General features: G+C 44.1%; 1 protein-coding gene across 1 annotated transcript in view; it reads left to right on the top strand.

Annotated features, from left to right (window-relative positions):
- The first annotated feature begins 293 nt into the window (after positions 1 to 293).
- LYPD1 (LY6/PLAUR domain containing 1) overlaps positions 294 to 24,853 on the top strand; it is a 28,105-nt gene continuing 3,545 nt past the window's right edge. Inside the window, exons 1-3 of the mRNA XM_063113362.1 lie at positions 294 to 354; positions 485 to 523; positions 1,888 to 2,025. Of these exons, the coding sequence (XP_062969432.1) occupies positions 294 to 354; positions 485 to 523; positions 1,888 to 2,025 (238 nt within the window). The remainder of the gene's footprint in view (positions 355 to 484; positions 524 to 1,887; positions 2,026 to 24,853) is intronic.

Below are 24,853 nucleotides of genomic sequence, written 5' to 3'. Positions count from 1 at the left end.
TCCCCCAAGCCTCGGCGCCCCTTTCCCGGGAACGTGTGGAGGCGGGAGAGGAGCACGGCAGAAAGGGGGTGGGGACATAGTCTGTCCCAGCCTTCCCCGCCCGCCACCCCCACACCAACTCGGCAGCCGTCACGTGTTGCCTCGAGTGGGAGGTGGGGAGAAGAGGCGAGACTTTTTGGGTGCTCGGGATCGCCAGTAGTTCTTCAGGCTCAGCCGTCAACTCCGGTGGCTACGCACTTGGCCAGGAGCGCGAGCGGAGCGGCGACCCGCAGCCGGGAGCCCGGGCGCGGGCGATGCGGACGCCGCGGGCAGCACCTGCGGCTCCTCTCGGCGGCGGCTGTCGCCTCAGCTGCAGCAGCGCGGGCCCCAGCAGCCTCGGCAGCCACAGCCGCCGCGGCCCGGGCAGCCTCCGCTACGGTCGCCGCTTCTGATGCGCCGCCTGCCCGCTCTCGGCCCCGCGGCTCCGGGAGGATGTGGGTCCTCGGCATCGCGGCAACTTTTTGCGGATTGTTCTTGCTTCCAGGTAAGACGAAGAGGCCAGCAGCAGCCCGGCCGGGCGCGCACACCCCATCTGCCTGCCGGCTCCTTCGATCCCAGGGAGCCCGCCTCGGGCCAGGCGCTGCGCAGGGGCTGCCCGGCGGGAGTCTGGCCGGGGCGATGGGTGCCCATAGGCGTTAGACTGGGAAAGTCTCCAAGTCCCGAGCTGCAAGAGAGCGGCGAGCGGCGGATTTGCGGGACTCCCGGCTGTAGCTGCTCGGGCGGCACCGTCGGGAGAAGCTGGGCTGGGAAGGAGAGAGGGTCGTGCTGGGGTCGTGGCGAGGGAGAGGAGGCTACAACCCCCCTAACACTGCCAAGTTGCCTGGCGTCTCTGGCAACCCGTAGGAGTGGCGCCGCCGCCAGGTGAGCGGCGTGCTGGGCAGCCTGCGGCCGGGGCGCGCCGGCGCTGGGTTGCTGCGCTCAGAGCGCGATCGATGTGGGGCTGGGAGGGGACGCCCCGGGACCCGGGGAGCGCGGGCAGTTAGCTCTAGACAGGAGCTCGTAGACCCGAAGAAAGCAACCAGAATGAAGCGACAAGAAGCGCAAATGTCTCGCTTCCTCTCTTCAGTTCACCTACAAGGTCCGGATTGAGCTGTGCAGAGCTGGGACCCCGACCGCGGACCGTATAGCCAAAGGTTGCTCTGAAAGCCGGGGCCGGGGAGAAAGGGCTGAGGTGTCGCGGTCCGGGGTGCGCGCGCGCGTGCACACACACACACACGGCCCCTCCTACCCCTGCGGCCACCCGCGCCGCCGCGGGTACCGTCCTGGTGAAGGGCGGCCGACCCGGAGCCGGGGACTTGGGGCGCAACAGCACTTGGCGTCCGTCGCCTCCTCCGGTGCTCCTGGGTGGTCGCGCAGGCAGCCTTGGAGCCACAGCACAGGAACGCTGACTTCAGAAATTAAATAAATAAAACTGAAAAGGCGTCTGTGAATGCAATCATGAATGGTGCCAAAACAGTAATTAAGTAATTTGTAACCAATTAGCAATTAGGCAAATCCTTTGGCATAGACTGAAGCTGAGGCACGTCTCTAGAGCTACTTCGCTCTCGGGGTTATACCACCCCACGCCCCTCTTTTCAACTTCTTGGGGAAAGGCCTAGGTGGTGTTGGATGGGCTCTTTGTGTCCAGGGGTCACGGGCAGCATTCCACTTGCAGAACCCTTGGTACATGCGCCGCCGCCTGCCGGCTTCAGCCACATCCGGCCCTACTTGGAGACCCCGGCATGCAGAGCGCCAAGCATCCCAGTGGCGGGGAGCTAGCGGCGGCTCTCTGGGGCGGGCGATGGTTGTGATTTAGGGGGTGTGCTTTCTGGGGGGCCAGATCTAAACCTCACTGCGTCTGTCCTGTAGGTTTTGCGCTGCAAATCCAATGCTATCAGTGTGAAGAATTCCAGCTGAACAACGACTGCTCCTCCCCCGAGTTCATCGTGAACTGCACGGTGAACGTTCAAGACATGTGTCAGAAAGAAGTGATGGAGCAAAGTGCGGGTAAGAGCCCGGCGCTGTCCCCCTCTGCTCCCCAGCCCGGGCTGGGGTGGAAGTGAGGGGGCCATTCAATTACAGGAAAAGGGACTGGCTTTGATTTCATGCACAAACATACGGGTTATCGCAGATTTACTTTTACAGTGCTGTGAAAATGAACAGTTCCAAGTTACTTTAATCTCAGTAGAGTTAATTACCAGGGCTTCTCCCCAAGAGACTTGGGAGGGGAAGTGCATTTAAATTAGCGGCTCGTCTCTTTTTATTTACTCCCCTCACCTCCCAACGCTAAAAGCTGATCGTGCCTGGAAAATATATGGATAAGGGGTCCAAGCCTGGGCAACTAGACAGTAGCCTGTAAGCAATGTCAGCCTGAAATATGGAGCTAGTTGAAGTTCCCAGAGGTCAGAGCTTGAAAAATGTGTTTTGTCATCGAGCCACACCATATTTCTTTGAAGAACACTACAGGATCTTTATTTAATTTTAGAAATAATGCATCAAATTCCAGGCACAAATTGCCAAGATCTTTCTAAGGAATGTCTTTCCCAGCCCTTCCAGCTTAGCTGCTGGCTGGCTGAGGAGAGAGCCTGCACCTTACGCAAGGGGAAAAGGGCGTGCAGGGACAGGGCCCTCACTCACTCTAGCTGACCAGTCTTCTCACTAAGATGGAACTCCCCAGGTCCCCTCGCCATAGTCTTACCAGAAATAAAAGTCGCCCAAAGTGTAATCAAACTTTGGGAGCTGTTACCTCCATTCCAAGGTCAAACCCATAAACAGAGACTTTGTCATTGTAAGGATATTGAAAATATGGGAAATAGCATTATGTGATGAGTGATACTGAATGAACCAAAGCCCTGCTCCCCTAGTTCAGTGAGCTGCCCACAGAGCAGCAGGAAGTGATTAGAACAGTTATGTGATTCCCTTAACCCACTGGCAAATCAATGCAAGGACTCTAGTTTTAAAGCCAGTACCTTGGGAAAGTAGTTTCTTCTCAGAGAAGGGCCTGGAAATGTCTTGTTACTAACCAAAGGGTTGTTTGGGGAGCACATGGTAGCTGGTTTTTGTGTTGTCATTGTTATGATGTGTTGTGTGTGCGATTTTAAAGGCTGTTCTTTATAGATCATTATTGGCTTAGGTGTGGATTCTTTCCATCAAAATTGCTCTTCTGCAAAGTCTGAGACTTAATTGCTCTTAAGAGTAATTTGTCCTGAGAAAAGCAGCAAGCATTGTTTTGGCCTATGGGGCTCAGATTATTTTAAAAGTCAGACAAAACAAAACTTAGTGATGATTGTTTAGCTAAGATCGATATGGATACTTTTCACAAGTGGTTTCTTTTCTACTAGTGTTTCATTCCTGCATTTTGCCAGACAAAAAATTTACTACCCTTCTACCAGAGAGAGTGCTGTGATTTCAGTCAGAATCACTGTGAACCCTTTATTGTCACTTTCAAATATTTGCAGCTTTCTTCCAGGCAGTAGTTTAGAGCCAGACAAAATGGAAATGTACTGTGGACACATTAAGAACTTCTTCAGAATCCTTGAGGCCACTGCTTACCTGAGTATCACGTTTTATAACTTGAGATATGGTTGAGAAAAGGATGTGAACTAAATGTGAGTCAGAAGAGGTCCTTTTTCTGAGAGACATTTCTTCCTCTCTAAAAGCGTATCTAAAATGAATGCCACACACTCCATTTTCCAAGTGCTGTTTTTCATCTTGTTTCATTCTCTCCTCCAAACAACACTGTAAAAAAGACAGAGCAGGCATTATAACTCTCATTTTATCCACGGGAAACTTCAGCACAGAGAGCCTTTAGGTGCCTGGTCTGAGGTTTCTCATTTTCTATTAGGTCAGTCAAGGTGGGCACCTTGTCTCCAAACCAGGTTCCTTTGGCCATAGGTGATAGACCAAAAGGTGGAGAGAGGCTGAAATAATCAAGTAATCTCAACTGTAAAGTGTGAGAAGAAGCAGTTGATGAGCTCAGAGAAAGAACCAGTTGGGAGGGGAAGGATGGTAGGAGCGCGTGGAAGCAAGCAAGGCACTCTGAGCCTGGATTCAGTAGAAACCAGCCAAGTGCATTTTTTCTGCATCAGATGTCTGGATGGCTAGTGCTGCCAAGACACTTTCACTTTTGTCTACAGGTGACTATTAGAGACCAGTCCATTGACAGCAAACCTACGAGTTTGACTGTGAGAAGACCACAGTGTGGTGTAATCATCACAGACATAAGCTCTAACTGTTGAGCGTGCCCTACACATCTGCCTCCTTCTGCAGCACTTCACACACAGTGTCTCATGAAATCTCGTCATCCTCTTTCGAGGCCCTCGTTTCCCCACAACCAGTCAGCACTTAATTCTATTGCATGGTCAACTTCTCCATTCTGGAGAAAAAGTAATGCCTGTTAAATGATACTATTACGAATTGAAGTCAGAATTTTAAGTTTGATCAGTAACATATGTCGCAATGAGAATCTTGGCACATTAGAACTGAAAGGGCCCAGTGACTTATAGTTGAGGGTGCATGTCGGAATCTTCCTGGAAATTTTGTTCAGCTCCAAATGCCTGATCTCCCCCACCCCTGGAAGAAGCACATTGTGTATAGTGGTGGTATATCTGGCCGTGGGTTTTTTATAAGCTCTCCAAGTGATTCTGTGGTGCTCTAGGTTGAGAATTGCTGATCTGGACAAACTTTTTTATGTTAATAAAGGAAGAGAACAGGGTCCAGAAAAGTTAGACGTCTGGTCCACATCTACCATCCAGCTGTTATTAACAGACACTTGAAGCCTTCTTCCTGGGCCAGCACCTTATACAGTAATATATACCACCAGGTTTGCATGAAAAGATAATCCAAGCAAGATTCTAAGGATTTAGACAATTTTTCATGTCCACCAAGTTCACCTGACAGGCACAGACCACAAAGTAAAAGTTGAAAGAAAATGAGAACCAACGAGTAGGAATTTTAAAGTTTGACTGTTATATAGACTGGCATTTTTTATAGGTATAGAAAAAACAGGGCTTTAAATGGACTAAGAAATTGTAATGAACTAAGTTAGTCTGACATTAAACAGTAATGGAAGGCATTCTCTTTCCAAAAAATACCAATAACGCAGTATGCCCGGGCCTTCAGTTATTCCTTTCTGGATTAAGTCAGCAACTCAGCTCTTATGAATTTTGAGGGAGGTACTTTTAATTTTCACCTGGGAAGCATGTTTAAAATTAACCTTTACCTGTTCCCCAAAGTGGCATTCCTACTAGGGCTTGAGACTATTTTCCACTGCTCTTTTTCCCTTTGGTCATTTCTGGAATAATAAGGCACGGGCTGTGGGGAAGGGAAGGTTTGGTTCAGTTTCTTTCATCGTCCTTACTAATTGATATTTAAATGTTTGCATAAGAAATGACTTGTTCTCACCAGCTCTGCACTTAATGAGTTAGTGTCTATTTACCAGCACCCTTGATAATGACATTTCTTTTGCTCTTGATTATCACTGCACTCCGCAAAATATTTCAAATATTGATTTTCATTTCAGAATAGAAGCCCCCCTTCCAGTATGAATTTTTAAAACAGGGCATAAAGAATGTGAATTTGCATTTGTTTGACAGTGCAATCTTGTAATTAGAGTTTTTCCTCTTGACTAGATACAGTGAAAGGGGCATAATTTAATTTTTATAGACTAGCCAATTTCTGCCCTTAGTAAAATATAGCTCTGTCAGTGAGCAAAATGTTACAGGTTCTCCAAAACCTTATTTAAAAGTTAAATGCAGTATATTGAGAGAAAGTTCATGGTCTGAATCAGTAACCTAATCGATCTCTTCACCCATCTTTGCAACATGCATTAATCTATTTGTCTGTTTTGCAATACAGGAGTTACTGATTTACATGCCATGTTGCGTTTACATTATGGCTGTGTAAGTAATGGCTATTTTCCTTTTGGATTAGTTATTTGCTCATTAAGTTGGGCAGGGATGGTTCCATGCCTTGTTTAGGTTCATTTTATGCCTTGTTTTCTCATGAGCTGAATAAGGGCTAACAAGAGAAGACTAGATGTCCTTAAGAAAGAAATGGAAAGTTAACCACGGCCTATGACCTATGTTTTATCAAGTCTATGCTCTGCTTAATTTCTTCAAGATTTAAAATAATAAGCTCTAGTTTGTCCTTGGTGTTGACTTGGTAGGAAAGAGGCCCCGTTCTGCTAATCAATCTTATATTACAGTCCCTTTGTACCTGGATTCTTTTCTTTAAGATGTATTCGTGCATGTGACATGTGCACACACACACACACACACACACACACACACTGAGAGGCATATATTTGGGATCTTTTTGCCTGTATATATTTGCATACACTTACATATGTAATTCTTATAAGAAAAATGAAAATATTAGGTCTGCCTTTGCAGATATTCAGATCACAAATTACTTAATCCATACTATGTTGTAGAAACAAAGAATTTTATAACTTTTTTTCCCCAGAACGAGTTTGTTACGAGTACGAGTAATGTCTGTTCATCTTCCAGTGCCCCCATCTGCCCCATCTCTTTTCCTCCTACTTCTCCTGTTATCCCCCTTTTAGACAGCCACCTGCAGTCCTTACTTTCTCTTCCTCAATCCCATTTTGAATCAATCAGATGAGCTATGGAATATGCTCTAAAAATAAAGTGAAAAACAAAAATTTTAAAATCACCATATTTTCACCTTGGCAAAGGAAATTTTAACAGGTTAACAAACTTTAAAATAAAAAACATTTCGATGTCAAGAAAGATATCCCCATATAGTAACACCAGCCCTGCTAAAAAGGTTTTCGTGTCAACTTCAATAAAGTTGTAAATTACACAGGAAGAGATTCTGGGCAGGGAATGTCGATATCACTACCTCCTTTTCTTTCGGGACACTATAACATCTTTCTGTTCAGGGCGAGCGAGATACTGTGCCAATCAGTTCACTCACGTAGTTCCCCAGAATCATCCATCCCTTTCATGTGGCAGGCATAGCTGGCTTCTGAGGAAGCATTTAGAGGGGAAATATCAAATAAATTTAGTCCCTCGGACTCTCCAGTAAGTGAAGCATTTGTTTATGTTAACTTTTCAGCTGAACAAGCAGCCAGTTCAACCTCCCATCTCCACGGATGAAACGTTTGAAGATTGATCGGGCTCTCTTCTAACACTAATTCCTCCCACTACGATTTCATGAAAGCTTCCGTCATTGATGGTTTTCCTAATGAGTTTAAAGAGAGAGGCTTCAAAGCTGAGGTTTCTTTCCCCAAGTGAAAATGAAACGAAGTATGAAAACAAAACACACCATTTCCTTTGAACTTTGGAAAGGAAACTTGCTTCCCTTATATACGCCTAAAACAAAAATTCTGAATTTACAGCCTTCGTAAACGTGTGCACCTCTCTCTCTCTTTTATACTTCTGGAATGATTGACTTAGGTTCTAATGCCCAAACCAGGCAAAGGCTTTTCAGCACACAGTGCAAAAGGACTCAACATTCCAGCTCCTGACTTTACTTGTCTAATGGAGAGGGTGTTCAGCTCCATTAGGGAAGAGAGCACCCATGCAGTAGGCTTTCCCTGCTGGGTAACTTTGGAGAGGTTACTTATGTCCCAGGGGCTTAGCTTCCTTCCCTGTAAAATGTAGAAACAGGCTGCCTGTTTTCTCATGAGACACAGCAAGGAATGACAAATACAGCCAGTATAACCATCTTAAAGGAATCAGTCCTAAAAATGGAAACCTGCCCAGATGCTCACCAGGAGTTTCCTCCTCCACTGCTTATTTATGCCCGTCTCTGACGGCTGGCCCAGATACCGCAGCATGAGCTACTCTGCACACCATTTCCTCATTTCTCAGACTGACAAAGTCCTGGAATCCAGCCTGTAATTCCATGCAATAGGACCCTAATAATTAGTGTAGAAGGTTAGCAGTGAGATAATATCCCCACTTGATAGTTGGTGAATCTGAGACACAGAGAGGGTCAGCAATTTGCTCAAAACTACACAGCCAGTGGGACTGAAATTCAAGTGTCTTCCCCCTTTTCAGGGTTTTTCAATCACTATGGTGACATTTTCCAAAATTTTTTGTGCATTTTTAATAACAATTCTATGGAGATGTAATTCATGCACCATAAAATTCATCCTTTTGAGGTTTACAATTCTATGAGTTTTTGTATATCACAGAGTTGTGTAACTGTCACCACTATCCAGTTCCAGAATGTTTCATCGTCCCCAAAAGGAACTTTCTACCCACTAGCAGTCACTCCCCAGTTTCTCTTCCTCCCAGCCCCTGGAAGCCACTGATCTACTTTTCGTTTATATGTACTTGCCTGTCCTGGACATTTCATATACATGGAATCATACAACATGTGACTGGCTTCTTTCGTTTAGGATAGTATTCTCATGGTTCATCTATGCCACTTCCCATTCTGAGATGCATCTTCCCTCTTGCTAGTGCAGATACCTGAAGAGAAAGTTCAGGTTTGGCAGATCCCTAAATTATAAAGTGGGAGGGGGGTGAGATGAGGTGGGATAGGGTATGGTTGTGACCCTTAGAACTCTACTGGTAATTAGCCAATTTGCTGAGTTGAACTAAAAACCCGTGCCAAGGGCAAGTCATTCCAGTGAGTTGTAGGCAAAAGGAACTCATGTTCATCAAACATCAGTCCAAACACTGGACTGTCCATCCATGACCATCTCTTCAATAATTAATCTGTTTTCCCTTGAGGAGACCTTGGACTATCAATTTATACTAACTATAAGAATCCTCAGGCCCATGGATGGACTATTCCTGATGCCTGAAGCACTTATCGGTGATTCCAGATGCCCATTCCAACATTTGGCCTCACCCATAGGCCACAGCCCTCAGGAATCATACACCTCTAAGGCTGAAAGAGACTTAAACTGATCTGGTCCATGCTTTCATTTTACAGATGAATAGACGGTGATGCAGAAAGGACTTTTCTTTTCCTAGGTCTTGAGCATCTTCTTCAGTCCATTTTCCTTTCTTCCTTTGAGAAGGCTTGAGGGTACAGCAGGTTAAGACATTTTCCAGAGAAAGATTTTGGTTCAGGAGACCAGATTGTGGCATGATTTGGTCATCTACCATGAATACTGTGTCCATGCTGAAGTCTAGCCTTTTTCTTCCAAACCAAATCATTGATTACAGCCTTCAAATAGGCAAAACTGCTTACTCCTTTAAACATGGACTCTACCTTTTCTTCTCTGTTACTTCCTTGTTGAAGACTAAGCTGTATTCTTCCTTGCCTTGTAGTTTTCATTGTGGTAGACGTGACTGTTTTTCAGGGGCCTGAGGAGAGTTGCTGGTAGAAGACAAGGTGTTCCCTTCCTTGAGCATGCCACAAAAGGCCACATCTATAACTTAGGAGCTTCACTCAAATCTGGGATAAATCAGCCTGTGAATAAACAAAAGAATTATGATATGTGCCATGAATTCTTTCTAGACGTGGTAAACTTTGGGTTGTGGCTACCTTATGACTCAGAAGCTGTTTTCATAGTCTGGAATCATAGGGCATATCTCTTATTAATAAATCGCTTCCCGTCTTCTAATTGCTGCCAATACTACAAAGCAAAGCAGGAGTTGGACTGCATTAAGGGCTTTAGAGAAGATGAAACCATGGAGAGTTTGTAACAAATTGCTTTTTTTAAAGAATGCATTTAAGTAGAATAACGCAGCAATAGCTCAAGCCTTCTACTCAAGGGGTTTATGACTTTGCAAACCATGAGTGGGATCCAGATGCGAAAGTGATAAAAGTGTTGTTTTATTTTAAGGAAGTTGTGATACTCGGTCCAGTGCATTTCATTTCTCACTGGACATGGACAATAGCTTTTTATGTTTTTCTATTTCTCGGACTCTTTCGCGAGCGCGGTGGAACCACCGGAGACCGTGCCAGAGGCGGGTGGCGCCCGGCGCAGCACTTGGCACGCAGCCTGCCCGGTGGGTGCGCGCTGCACGCGGAGGGAATATAAATGCACAGGTTTACGATGCCTTCCCCGGAGGCTTCTTCAAAGAGCATCAGCGGAAGCAGGTGTATTGAGTGTCGCCGGGCAGTAGGTTTTATACACTGTTTTATTGCTTATGCAAAATCTAGCAAGGTAACTTCAGAGAACCTGTTCAGAAATAGGAAGAGGCAAGGCACGTTGACTAGTTTTCCACCTGATGAAGACATCCAAACTGGGAGTACAAAGGGATCTCAGCTTCAAAGCGAGTGCAAGATTCTTTCCAGAGTTTCTGTGGCTTCAGAGGGAAAGGCAGCCAGTGGGCGGGAGACTGATGTGTTAGCTGACTTCCTCCGAAAGGGCGGGTAACTTTCTACCCAGCCTGTCACTGGCTGCTGGAAGGCAAAGAAGGATAAAGCAAGCCAGAAGAGGACGTTTTGCATAAGAGTGAGTTAAGACAGAGTAACTAAACCCATCCCTGTGAAACCTGAGTCTATGCATGAAAGCCAAACAAGGGTCCCACTTACCTGTGTCCCCTTGGGAAGCATTTCTAGCAGTTGCTGTAGGTGATGACAGGAGTGTAATGGGAGGATGTTCTGACAATTTTATCTTTGTTCCCTGTTCTCCAGCCAGCAGTTCACCTGGTGCCAGATCCTTTCAGTTTTTTACAGATTTTACAGTTCATTTTCCTGATCAACTTGAGCTACAGCTCCATTCACAAGATCCCATTCATGGTTTTCATTTCCATATACGGGCTCCTGTTGCCCGCCTCTCTCCCTCTCTCTCTCTCTGTCCATCTCTCTCTCTCTCTCTCTCCCCCATCCCTCCTTGTCTCTTTCCTCACTCTTTCTCTTAGACACACACACACACACACACACACACACTTTCTGATATGTAGACACCCATAAATATTAGCTGAATGAGTATATTGAAAAAATAGTTTCAAGCTAAAACAGATTTATCGGCATTTAAAAGAAGTGAAGGAGCTTAAATTTTTTGCATAAAAAGGAAAATAAAATAAAGACAAGTTGAATATACCTTTCGCTTTTTTGTTAAACTAGAAGTAGCTGACTAATGCCTGTTAGTAACAGTTGTCATTTAAGGAACCACTCTGCAATGTAATCCACCCCTAGGTTTTCTAGTTCGTCAGCTTGCTTTTAAGGCTTACCTGGCTTTGCTTTGAATAGGAGTGTTTTCAGGAAACACACACACTCACACATCCCCCTCTACAGCACCCAGCTAACTTGGTAGTCAAGGCAGCTGGGTGACCAGCCAGTCTTATTATCTAGAACTTTGTTACACTGAGGAGATCAGCATTTGTGATGAGCTCCCTTGTGAAGAAAGTCCCCCCACATAGACATACTCCCTGCTCCAAACCTCTGCCCCCTAGTCCTCTCACATAGGAGACACAAGGTAAAAATACACACAGATGTGTCCCACAAGACACAGGTGTTTTAGTCCGTTTGTGTTGCTATAACAGAAATACCTGAGACTGGGTAATTTATAAGGAAAAGAGGTTTATTTGGCTTATGATTCTGGGACAGCTGCATCTGGCACAGGCCTCAGGCTGCTTCTACTCATGGCGGAAAGTGGCAGGCTGCCGGTGGGTACAAGCAGATCACATGGTGAAAGGAAGCAAGAGAGAGAGAAGGTGCCAGGGTCTTTTTAAGCAACGAGCTGTCACAGGAACTAATAGAGTGAGAACTCACTCATTAATCCCTCCTCCTCCAGGGAGAGCATTAATCCATTCATGAGGGATCCGCCCCCATGACTCAGTCAGTTTCCAACACTGCCACATTGGGGATCAAATTTCCACATGAGTTTTGGAGGGGACAACACATCCAAACTCCATCAGCAGGCAATCCAGACTTGCAGCTGGGGATGTACTTCTAAACCCGTGAGTTTGGGCAAATTAAACCACAGAGACAAAAAATGTAAAAAGACTATGTTTTCATTCTCCTACTGTCTGTGTTACCCTTATGCTATTTCACTGGGCTCTCAGAAGTCAACTAATTATTCATACTCTTGCCCCTTTTACTGAATATCATTAATGTCATTGTCATGCCATTCTTATGGTGAAGGTCATGGCTGCAGTAGTTCCTAGGCCTCAAGAAGCATTTTAGTCTATCCCCTTTGTTAGTCTGCAGGGCACACCTTCATAAGAGAAAACCAGCTGTTGCTGCTGCCAAATTCCTCTCCATTCTTGCCTCCACATAGCCCTTGCTTTCTGTATCACTTAAGAATTTTTGGCTGCAGGTAACAGGAACTTACACCATAAAGACATTTATTATTGACCTAACAATATAATTTATATGTGGGTGATCTTGGGGTTGCTCACACAGCTCAGTGATGTCATCAAAGCCCCAGACTTTCTCAATTTTCCTGCTCACTTTCCTAAGCATGTTGGCTTCTTGTCCCCAGGCTTGTTGCCTCTTCGTCACAAGATGACCACTATATTCAAGATGAAGGGAAGGGATAGCACCAGGGAGCTTTTGTCTTCAGCTTTGCCTTTTAACAAGAAAACAAAAGCTTCCCGAAAGTTGCCCAAAAGAATTCTACTTACCTCTCTTGGTCAGAACATTGACTCATGGCCACTAGTAGCTGTGCGGGTGGCGATCAGCTGGTTGACTGTCAGTGTCTGCCAAATCACCTTTTGAGAAATCCATGCACAAAATGGGAAAACTTGGAGCACAGTGCTTCCAGGGATCCCTGGAGAAAGGACAGAGATAATTTCCTCTCCCAAACACCACCCAGTGTTTTGCCTAAATTGAACACTGACATGCAGAGTCAAAAAACCTTCATCCTGGATCACAGTTACATTTTGGAAAGCAAAGAAACAAATGCTAACAAGCAATATCCTGAAGTTTAGCACAAGATGTACATGACAATCCAAGATTCTGGTTCACTGAATGCTGGGATACAAAAGTATAACTAAATTTTTGTGCTAGGCTGTTTTCTACAGAGAATGCTGTGTACATAGTGACAAATATGAGGGTGCTTTGGGTTAAATGCTAAGATGTTCTTGGTTCATTCTATCTGGAGCCATTGTGCCCCCAAGGACTCTGTTCTTCCTAAATTTGGGTGAATTTGTATGCAAGAAACTGATTCTGAATCTTTGGGCCTCAGTGTGTTAATCTTCCCATTTGAGAACAATAATCAGAAGGACATCAAGGTTTAACATGCAAGGGCAGAGTTTCATAAATCATTGAAGGGTGCTGTTAATACTGAGATAATAAGTCATAAATATCTGTTCCCTTGATCCCCCATGGCAAACTGGAGAACAAAGCCTGAAGAAAAGCAAGCAACTGCATGGAAACCTTCCTGGCTCGGAAGGATATAAATGAGCAGAGAAAACTAAATCTAATGCAAGACTAAAGTAAAACTAACAATCGGCATTATGCATTATGGGTTGGTTTTTTGCTTGCTATAATTAAGTTGACTTCAGTGGTTAACAGCCTTGAAAATTAAACTCAACAACAACAAAAAAACTTTTGAAAAGAGTAATCAAAGTCTTCTGAATAATGAATTTAATACATCCGTGTTACAAGGAAAAAGAATGTGTTCTTATGTATCTTACTTCATGTCAGTTTTGTTGTTGCAGCTGCTGTTTTAACAAGCACATTCATTTTCACCCTCAGAGGTCACTGCAGCCCCTGAGTAGTGGACTCGATTCCCATTTCTACCAGCTAGGCCAAGACAGGCCAACAGCTCAGCATCAGTATGGATGTGCAGTGCAGAACTTGGCACTTCCTATTTTTCGTCATTCTGAAATGAGTTGTTAGCATTCTTGTTTGGTTCCTGTGGCCATCTGCAGCTCCAATGGAGGGGGCTTCTTTGGCCTTTAAAATATTCACATTCATAACAAAGGAAAAGTACTTAAGAGCCAGAGCACAAAATTGTCCAGAAAAGAACTACTGAAAAGTACAGTACCTTCCAGTAGTTCTTTTCAGGCCTGATAAACGGTGCCCATCATGGCAGTAAAAAGGTACAAGTATAGATGAGCTTCCTCTTCCCGAGTTGTTTCCATTAGAATGCAGAGAATGTCAAAATTCCTTGCGTGGTGTTCTCTAAGAGAAAAAAAAATTCTTGGGAACAGATCGAAGATCTTTTTTTCATGCTGTTTCTTTCAAAGCACAGTGAAAATGCATACAGTTCATTCCACTTACCCATTCTCAAGCATTTTTCTTGGAGGAGCTGTTCCTAGTCCTGCAGAGAGTATTTATTGTGATGTAATCATAACTACGGTGCAGTAAGTGTTGGTTATTTTTTAGCAGAGAGAGATTAGTCTCACTCCCAGGCGGGCATTCACACAAGTAGCAGTTTGCAGTGGAAGTTTGACTTTAAAGCCAAATTGCATAACATGGCGTAAAAAGTAAGGGACTATTTAAAGGCTCTGTTTAGAAATTTCCATCATTGTACCAGCGAAGAGAGCCCAGGCAAAGGAAACTACTGGAAAAGATAAACGCATGATGGTCCATAAAGAGGAGCAAACACAGGCTTTTAGGCCTCTATTTTAATTGACCATTGGGGCAGAGGTTAAAGAGAGAAAACTAGGAAAAGAACTAATCTTAAAAGTGTGCTTATAGCAAGTACGTTGTAATAGAATTGTAGCCCCAAATGGTCTGGGCTGGCCTCAAGTTGCATCTACATCTGTTGGGGGATTATAATTTCAGCCCCAGTACAGCTGAGGGGTGCTCAACATACCCAGCAAAAACAATGTGAAATCGTCACTGTTTATGATCCTCATGGTACAGGGGCTGTTTGGAGTAGATTAGCTTGGAAAATGCTTCCCATTCCCCCAGAGAATCACGGCTGTAGAATTAAGGTCTAGGACACTATGCAAACTGGAACCTGTAGAACCTATCGTGTGTAATGAGTGCCCCACAGTTATCAGCCTTTGTTGTCAACCAGGTTCTGAGCAAATTGAGAAGTAAAACAAGGAACAAAGCAAATGAGGCCAAAAATATTATTTTTGTTACTGAGAAAGACTAAATTTCAGGGAATAGCTTTGGGTAAGAGTCAAATGGGCTTTTGAATTAGTATCTCCAAATTAGCTGGTTTACAGAGTCACTAACAAGGCTTGCCCTCAGGGGCACAGCAGAAAACGTGTTTGCTATGAGCCACTCACTCCCAAAAAGGAAAAGCAGGGAAGGAGCAACGTGTGCCCAGTGTATTCTTCCCAAACTTACCAATTGGAGGGAGTGAGGCCAGGAGTCACACTAATTGAGTTCCCTCGATGTGGAAGGAAATGTTGAGACTGGGAAGAAAACATTCCCCCAGTAATTTTCCCTTAAGCCCTTCACACTGAGAAATAGTCATTTCAGGAGCCCCCAAGCTCTGTGAGGCAAGATTTAAGTAGTTAAACAGCATGGAAGTTTGGGGTTATGTCTGTCACCTACACACAGACACACACTACTCTTGGTCGGCAGCATGAGCAGTGGCTAAGCCGGTTTCATGAAGTGTTTGTTACAGTATGTGTAACATGAGAAGAGCCTGTAGACTGGCCTCACCCATGTCCTTTTTGGGGGGCGTGGGAAGGGGCGGCACTGGCTGGTGTGAGGATCCAAACCAATGTCTTTTTAAAAAACTTTTTATTTGGAAATAATTCGAGACTTACAGAAAAGCTGTAAAAATAGTGCAGAGTTTCTGTATAACCTTCATCTGCCTTCCACTAATGTTAACAACTTGCATAACCATAGTACAATGATCAAAGCTGAGAAATTAACATTGGTGCAATACTATTAATCAAGCCACACTTTGTGTTCAGGTTTCCCCAGTTTTTCCTTTTTCTATTCTAATATCCTATCCAGGATCCCACCCTGCATTTTCGTTGCTGTGTCTTCTACTCCTCTAGTCTCTGACAGTCCTTCATTATTTCCTTGTCTTTCCTGATCTGTCCCTCAATGTGGGTTTGTCTGATGTTTTATCATGATCAGATTGAGTTTATGCGTTTTTGACAGCCATGCTCAGGAGTGATGTCCCTTCTCCATGTATCATATCCGGGGGTGCAGGATGTCAATATGTCTTATTACTGGTGACGTTAACCTTGATCACTTAATTCAGGCCTCCTCTGCTGGGTGTCTCCACTCTTTTCCCTTTATAAATGACAAATAACTTGAGGGAGATACTTTGAAACTATATAAATATCCTGTTTCTCCTCAAACTTTGCCCAATCATTTCAGCATCTGTTGGTAGATCTCTCCCACATCAGTTACTACTGTGATGTTTCAATCTTAATTTCTATTTTCCTCATTCCCTTTGCATTTATTAGTTGGAACTTTTCTGTAAGGAAGAGCTGTCCCTTCTCCGTCAAATATTTATTTATTCAGTTATTTATTGATATTAGTATGAACTCATGGATGTTCATTTTATTCTATGGGTTATAATCCAATACTATCATTATGTATTTTGTTGCTCAAATCGCTCCAGATTTGTCCACTGGGAGGTTGGCTCCTATGTCCCTTCAACATGCCCCATTCTTTTATGAATATTTCCTTACTTTTTGGCATCTCAGAATACTCCAGGATCATCTTGAATTTTCTTTCCCCAGACCTGTCTATCACTTCTCCCTAGTAGTCGTTTCTTTTTCATTAAAAACAAGCAAGCAAACAAAAAAAAGGCTCTCAAGGGCAGGAAGCTAAGCGTTTTTTAAGCACATGCTGTCGGCTGGAACAGTTGTAGGTGCTTGTTACACATGGCCATCTGAACCCTCACCATCTTACTCAGTTACAGTTTTCTCCTTTTTTTTTTAAAGATGACTGGTAAGGGGATCTTAACCCTTGACTTGGTGTTGTCATCTCCACGCTCTCCCAAGTGAGCGAACCGGCCATCCCTATATAGGGATCTGAACCCGTGGCCTTGATGTTATCAGCACCACACTCTCCCAAGTGAGCCAGGGGCAGGCCCCAGTTTTCTCCTTTTTTTTCAAAATGGTAAATTGAGGCTTAGAGAAGTTATTATCCAAGGAAGTGGCCCAGGGAGAATGCTAGTCTAGGTCTGTTGGACTTGAGAGTTCATGTTCTTCCCACTGAGTAAGGAATTATTTGAGAAGTAAAATGAAACATGGACATGACCCACTTCAGTTTCCTCCACCCCGTTTTGTAGATGAGGAAACAGGCCAATGAAGCAGAAGAAGATCAAGGCTTCAGGAAGTCACAGAACCTAACCGAAGAAGGGAGTAGAAGACCCAGCTCTTTCGGCACTCAGACCCGTATTTCTTTACACTCCAACACTGTCAGTAACTCTTCCCAGCTTGTTGTCATTGTTAAAACTATTAACAGTTTCAGATTGTTATTGAAACGTCCATTGTTTACCTTATGACGAAATATCATTTCCCTCTGGGTTTGCCGGCAACTATGAATGACATTTTTTGAGCCTAAGTGGTCATTTTCACAGGTCAAGAAATAGTGAATCAAAGAAACAACTGAACCCCTCATACAACCAAATACCTTCTTAGTAAATGATATGGCTGTTTCAGTGCCCATATTCACTGAAAATGGTATTTTCTAAAAGAAACAAAATCATTAATTTTTTTCTTCTTGTTGTCAAGTATTATGTTTTTAAGAAGACTTAGAAAACCATAAAATTCCTGAAAATACATCTAGAAAATTATGATTAAGCCTAGAGGGGGAAAAAGTTACCACATCAACATTAATACTGTGCTTCAAAAGGCCCCCTGCTTCTTGAAAACGGAAGGGAAGAGAGCGATGGAGCCCAGGCAACACCCTGGATCCACCATGGTTAAAATGAGGACATTACAGAAAACAAGACCTGCTGAAACTTTAGTTTTAGAGCCTCTGTACAAAAATAAGGTGGCTCTGATTTATGTTGGAGACACAAGAACCGACCCAGGAACCTGAGACGGGGAAGTCAAAGAGACATGAGTCCTGAAGTCCGCTGCCCTGGTGCAGAACCTCAGGGGAGGGTCTGCTACGGTTTCCCTGCAGGGTTTCGGCTTTAATAGAACAGTGTTTATAAGATGTGTAATGCTAGCGTCACTCAACAGGGCTGCATTCTGTCCATGCTGGAAACAGCCTTCAGGCAGTGGCTCCAATTTTGCCTTTCCTTTTCCATTTTCCCCTCCAGCCAGGCTGTGTCCCCTGCTAGAACGCAGCCACTGCTCTCCATTCCTATGGACTCCACACCAACTGCAGGGTTTGAGTCTACTCTTCACAGCAGAGAGTTCAATTAGAAAACATTTTAAAATACGTAGATAAGAATCTACAAATCCTATAAAACTAATAAAGGCCTTTAACAGAATAGCCTTGATACACATGGAACCCAGAGAGACCCTTCTGGATATTCTTCAGAAAGCAAATGTTGTAAACTGTTGGTGGCTTCTCTCATATAAGTGCAGAGAAGAGATTGGGTGGAAGGTATAGATTTCATAACATAAAGCTGATAGGATTTTGGTAGAACAGAGGTCAGCAAACTGTGGCCCCCCAGGCCAAATCCAACCCATCGCCTGTGTTATGGACTGAATTGTGTCCCCCCCCAAAAAATTCTTATGTTACAGCCCTAATCCCTAATGTGATGGTATTTGGAGATGGGGCCTTTGGAAGGTGATTAGGGTTAGATGAGGTCATGAGAGCAGGACCCTGGACCAGTGGGATTGGTGTCCATATAAAAGAGGGAGAGAGATTCACCCCCCAGGGACCTGGGACTACAGAAGGCTTCGCCCCATCCCATCCCCTCCACCCCCACCACTGCTGGCTGTGAAAACAGACCCAGTGACCACGGAGTTGAAACCAACAGCCCCTGAACCAAAAGCCCCTGGGGCTCGGGGGGGGGGAGGGTCAGGCCCTACAACAACATCTTAGAGTGTCCTTGTTAGACAGGAGTGTTTCTTTGGGGGTGTAACGTATCTACTCATGACCTTCACCGAGTTTCTGCTTAGATTTTTATAATTGATTTTTAAGAGTTCTTTTTCAATAAGGATGTTAATATTTGTGTTAAATTTGTTCCTTATTAATTGACATTAAAAAAAAAAAGAGGGAGAGACAGCAGAGCAGAGAGACACCAGAGCTCACTCTCTCTGTGCACACACAAAAGAAAGGCTCTGTGAGGACACAGAGAGAAGGCAGCTGCCCACAACCCAGGAAAATAGCCTTGGCTAGGAACTGAATCTCCCGGCACCTTGAACTTGAACGTCTAGCCTCCAGAACTGTTGAGAAAACAAATTTCTGTTGTTTCAGCCATGCAGGCTGTGGTATGTCATGGAAGCCCAAGCAGACAAATACAGCCTGTTTGTGTGAATAAAGTTTTATTGCAACATGGCCACACCCACTTCTTCATGTATTGTCTGTGGCTTCTTCTACCATATGTATCAGAATTGAGTAGCTGTGGCAGAGACCATTTGGCCTGCAAAGGCCAAAATACTTACTATCTAGCCCTTCACAGAAAAAGTGTGCCAACCCTGGAATTGAAATTCACTGTATACAATGTAGGTTTTGAATAGGAAAAGCCACCCCAGTGGGATATTTAAGGGCCAAAAAGAGGAAACCACCTTAGTGGGCAGTGGCCAAACTAGCACTGGCCTGATTGCCTCCAGCACTGGCCTGGACCTCCCCACTGGTCACCTCACATGTGTGCTAAGTGGTGCACGGTGAGGACACATGCAGTCAGCACTTGAAGTCCTCAGAGGGTGGGCACATGATGGAGCCTGTCCTCTGAGCAGGCTGATAGGTCAGATCAGTCGTGACAATGGGATAGAAAGGAAGTGAACGCAATGAAGAAAGAGCTTGGGAAGCAATGAAGAAGAAACTGACTCATCTCTCACTCTCCATAACTGCAGATTGTCAGGGCTGTTGGAGGCTTCCCCGAGTCCGATGTAGAGCAGGAGCCAGGCTGTAATGCGTAGTGAAATCTTTGCCATTAGTGAAAAGATTTCTCCTTGGATAAATTAAAATTTGCATTTAGAGTCTGCATGTGTCCTCCCCCTCCCTAAAGCCATACTTTGGAAGTTTTGACCACCTATGTAAGAATCACCATGGGTAGTTCTGGAAATCTGTATATTTAAGGAATGTCCAGGTAATTCTTGTGCACATGAATGTCTGAGAGCCACTGCTTCAGCAGTTCTCACTGGTGGAGTTCTAACACCGCTTCCATCTGGGCAGTGGGTGCTGTCTGGCCAGCCCCTTAAGCCCCTTAGTGAAGCACATGGAAAAGAACTTTGATGAAGGAAAGTTTTGGTCAAAGGGGTAGCAATTCGCTGCATTAAAGAGTTTTTGCACCTGTCTGCTACCAGCCAGGTCAACCTTCAGACTTCAGAGGCAGAACACCAGCCTGAGAAGTGTGTTCTACCTCTCAAGAAGGTGGAATTGCAAAGCCGAGACCACTGCTGGGCTGGACTTCCTTTCAGCAGGGTTGTTGCAGGCACTTTTTATTCTGTCCACTCAAGCAAGCTGTGGTGACCCAGCTGTGTTAGGTGCAGACAAAAAGAGCTGGACTCAAAGAAAGAGAAAACACCGTCTTTCTTCTTCCTCCGTGTAATCAATAATTCAACCCTGTAAAGTGAGCTCGATGCCTGACAGAGTGCTTGCTGCAAAGAAGGAGACAGAGGCCATCCAGCATCCACATCAGCTTCAAAACTTCTTTCTTTCTTTTTCCTCCTTCTGCTCCGTCCCCCGGCTTGCCTTCCGTCTTTCTCCATCTGATTGAAAAACTAACACGTCTGCTAAGCTGCAACCCAAATATAGCTCAAGAGGAACAGGGATGGAGTGTGTAAAACTGTGGGGAAAAGAGGAGCCAGTAATTTTAAATGTCAGAGCAAATCAATCAGTTTTTATTGAAGTCACTGTCCTCTCTGTGTTAAGTGCCATTGAGTGTGTAAATTCAACAAGTAGCTACTTGTACAAATTAAGGGCAGGAATCAGAAAATGTCCCACAGGCAGATAATAATAATTATGACAGCAACAAACATCTTCTTTGTACCAGGTACTTTCCCAAGTACTTTACACATATTAGCTCATTGAACTAGGACTGGCTCAGAAATATTTTTGTGCTATCTATTTGGATGCATTTCAATCAAAATATATATTTAATTCCAGTGTGTAGGGTACAGAGAGGATCCAGTCTCATTCTCCTTACTTCCATAGGCTACCTTTACAGCATAACTCCTGGGAACATAAATTCCTTCACAGTCTAACTTCCCATGTCCCTGGGAACAGGTACAATTGCTGCAGTGGAATGAATTCCTCTGGAAGTAACCTCAGTATTTTATTTACTTTTTCCTTCATCCCTCGGCATGCCCATCATTCACATCCTAAATAAGGCAGATTAACACAAATGACTTCCTCCGGGAGAACAATTTGTGGTATTTTGAAAGCAAGCCTGCATAGCCACCCATCTAAATCCACGAGCCCCCAGGAGGCCATCACCTCTCTAAAGACTTAAAGAGGATTAAAGTTTTAAACGCTGGGTGGCTTGATTAATTTGGTGATAGTGGGTGGTGTGTTCCACAAGCACACTTCTGGTCTGCGGATTAACACCGTGAGAAATGAGTTGGCGTTGGCAGGACACACCCTGGTGCCCCTGTAGGGTGGAGCGTGGGGAGCTGGTCCGTGCTGGGATTAGCCCGGCCCCGTCTGATGGACAGTCCTTCATCAACGGGCCCAGCCTGCTGGCTCTGGGGCTGAATCTCCCTTACCAGATCACAGTCTCTCAGAGCTCTCCCTGTGTCAACCAAGGCCTGGAGGCGTGCTTTAGTTTTATGGAGTCAGAAAAGCACCACTATGGTGGGACCTCCGGACCCTCTTCAAATTATCCTCTTTCCTTCTGTCCTCTTGTCTTCCCCTTTTCTTTCTTCTTTCACTCATTCATTCATTCGGTAAATAGCTTATGAGTCAATATGTACTAGGCACATTATGGCAGGAGATAGATTAGTAAACTATGTCGTGTATTAGAGGTAATTAAGAGAAAAATCACACAGGGAAGGGGGGCAGGAAGCATCTGTCTCCTATATGGGGAAGTCTCCAAAAGGTGTCTCACGCCTGCTCTCAGCCATTACCTTCTCCTGCCCTAACCGTGCAGTGGCGTGTTGCTGAGGGCTCCCTGCCGGCCATGAAGGTTCAAGGAAACAGAAGCCCTGGCTGCAGCAGCCCAGCCCTCACTTCCTGCCCACGGTGCTGCTGAAGCATGCCGAGCCATGGCTCCCTTCACCTAACCCATCTGAGGTTCCAGGGAAGCCCCATCTGTGAGCTGGGCTGCATTCCGGCTGCCGTGGGGTAGACCCCTGTCTGCTACCCCAGTGCCACAGGCTGCTCTTTAATCCAGGTCTCAGAGACTTCAAAGAAGCAGCCAACTTGGTTTATATTTCCCAATTCTTTTAATTTGTAATTACAGATGCAATCCATGAATATATTCCCACTGTAAAACATTCATACATCACACTGTTGAGTGCATATTCTTCGGAGCCTCTTGCTCTGATTTTACTTAGAGATGTAAACTCACACTCTTAGACTTGTACACACACATCCCCACACACCACCAGAGCACGAACTGTATTTATTGTTTTGTGGTTTTTTCCTTCCAAAATGGCATATTGAAATATCATTCTGGAACTTCATTTTTCCAACTATTGAGAACCTTCCAGATCAGAATAGAGCTCTGCGCTTTCCTTTTAACTGCTGCTTAGCAGCTCGTAGTATAAATGAATCTTTTCTCAATTGAGGATGTGAAAGTGTGTTCTGCTTTGAAAGGTAAATCCTGAGGAATGGAACTATTGGACTTGTACATTTTAAATTATTATAGATCCTTCCCGTTGCTCTCATGCCGATTTGTGCTCCCACCAGCCATCCATGAGAAGGCCCTGGCTGCTTTGACTCACAGCCTTTCTTCCCTGAGGCCCAGACCTGAGCTCATGGAGGCTGGGTTAAAGGAAAAACAGAAAGACAGACACAAGTACCCCTGCCCTGTAGCCCTGAGACTTGGGCTTTGGGGTAACTCATTGTGACTCTTCTTGAGGGTGTGTTCATGCCCAGGTGCCCTCTAGTGGACACAGCTAGGATGGGCCTTGGGGTACACAGGGAAGAAAAGCCATTTGATAAAATAGTTTATTGGGGGCATTATTTTAGAAGGCCATTTTTTAAAAGGTACTTCATTCTCGTGGTTCTGATTTTGTTTTTTTTTTTTTTAACTTTATTTTTATTTATTTTAATTTATCAGTATATAATGTAGTTGATTTTCATGTCCCTTTACCAATCCTCCTTTCCCCCTTCCTTCTCCCCCTTCCCCCCACATCAACATCATATCTGCTCACTTGTCTTAACAACTTCAAGGAATTATTCTGATTGTTGTGTCTCCTTCCCCACCCCCATCATGGTTCTGATTTTGAATGTAAAAAAGGGTCTATAGTTGTTTTTCCCACCCCTATCCTGTGGCCGCTCAGCACTCCTCCCAGAGACAACTAATATTACCCCTTTCTCAAATGTTCTTGCAGAAATATTTGACGTATATGTATGCAAGTTGTATGTATGCGTGTGTAATCTTTGCCATTTTTCCCCTGTGGATGCATATCACAGCATGGTAGGCAAAGTAGTGGAATGATTAAGAACATAGATTGTAAAGCCAGACTTCCTAGGTTCAAGTCTCAGCTCTACCACATGTTACCTGCACAGTCTCTAAGCAAATTACTTAACCTCTATTTGCCTTGGGTTCCCCATTTGCAAAATAGGGATTACCGTTAGAGTTATTACAAAGATTAAATGAGTTAATATTTGTAAAGCTCTTTACTATATCTGGAACACAGTAAGAAGCATAAACTCATTTGTTAAATAAATAGTGGGGGGAACAAAAGGAGGAAGAGGAGAGGAAGGGAGGGAGGAAATGTACAGCTGTTCTTTGTTTGTTTGTTGTTGTTGTTGTTGTTGTTGTTGTTTTTGTTTTTAGAAGATGACCGGTAAGGGGATCTTAACACTTGACTTGGTTTTGTCAGCACCACACTCTCCCAAGTGAGCCATGGGCCAGCCCTGTTTTTTTGAAATACTTAAAATATCTTGGAGCTTATTCCTCACCATTTTACAACTGTGTGGAATTCCATTGTGTGGATAAGACACCGGGTGTTTACCAGTCCCCTGGTGAGGGACAGAGTGATTGTCTATTCTTCTGCCACTGCAAAACACTCTGCCATGAATAACCTTCTGTATAGTCATTTTAAATGTGTGGGAATATATCCATGGGATAAATTCACAAAAGTGGAATTGCTGGGTCAAAGAGACGTGCGTTCGTAATGTTCGCAGTTGCTATTGCCACATTGCCTTCATGGAATTTACACTTGTTTACCTTCTTAACCAACAGAGTGGAAAGGGACTGTTTCCGAGACTCATGAACATGGTGATAATAAACTTTTTGATCTTTGCCCAAGTGATAAATAATAATGGTATCTCAATGTAGTTTTAATTTGCATTCTTCTCTATGATGAGTGAGGGTATCTTTTCATGTGTTTCAAAGCTCTTTCTGTTTCCTTTTCTGTGAACTGTCTGTTTATTTGCTTTCCTTATTTTTCTAATGGGTTATTATTTATTTATTCCTTACTGATTTATTATTTATTATGAATTCCTTACTGATTTCTAGGACCTTTTTATAATTAAGGAAATTTGCTCCTTATGATTTGAGTTTAAAGTATTTTCCCCACAATTTCATTTGTCTTTTTACTTCTAGTGATTTTATGAGACAGAGGGGGGTTTTTTGTTTGATTTTGTTTTGGTTTTGTAGTCTGTTTCACCAGTCTTTTCTGCAATGGCTACTGGGTGTCATGTCATAGAATATCCTTTACTACTTCCACATGATCAAAGAAATCTCCCAGGGTTCTGAAGTGTCTTTTAGTAATTTTATGTTTTTTTGTTTTTTGTTTTTCCTGACATTTAGATCTTAGATCCACTTGGAATTTATCCTGAT

Source organism: Cynocephalus volans, chromosome 1 (assembly GCF_027409185.1).
Source record: "Cynocephalus volans isolate mCynVol1 chromosome 1, mCynVol1.pri, whole genome shotgun sequence".
Taxonomy (NCBI): domain Eukaryota; kingdom Metazoa; phylum Chordata; class Mammalia; order Dermoptera; family Cynocephalidae; genus Cynocephalus; species Cynocephalus volans.
Note: the sequence above shows the minus strand (reverse complement) of the source record. Positions and strands in the feature narration are given on the sequence as shown.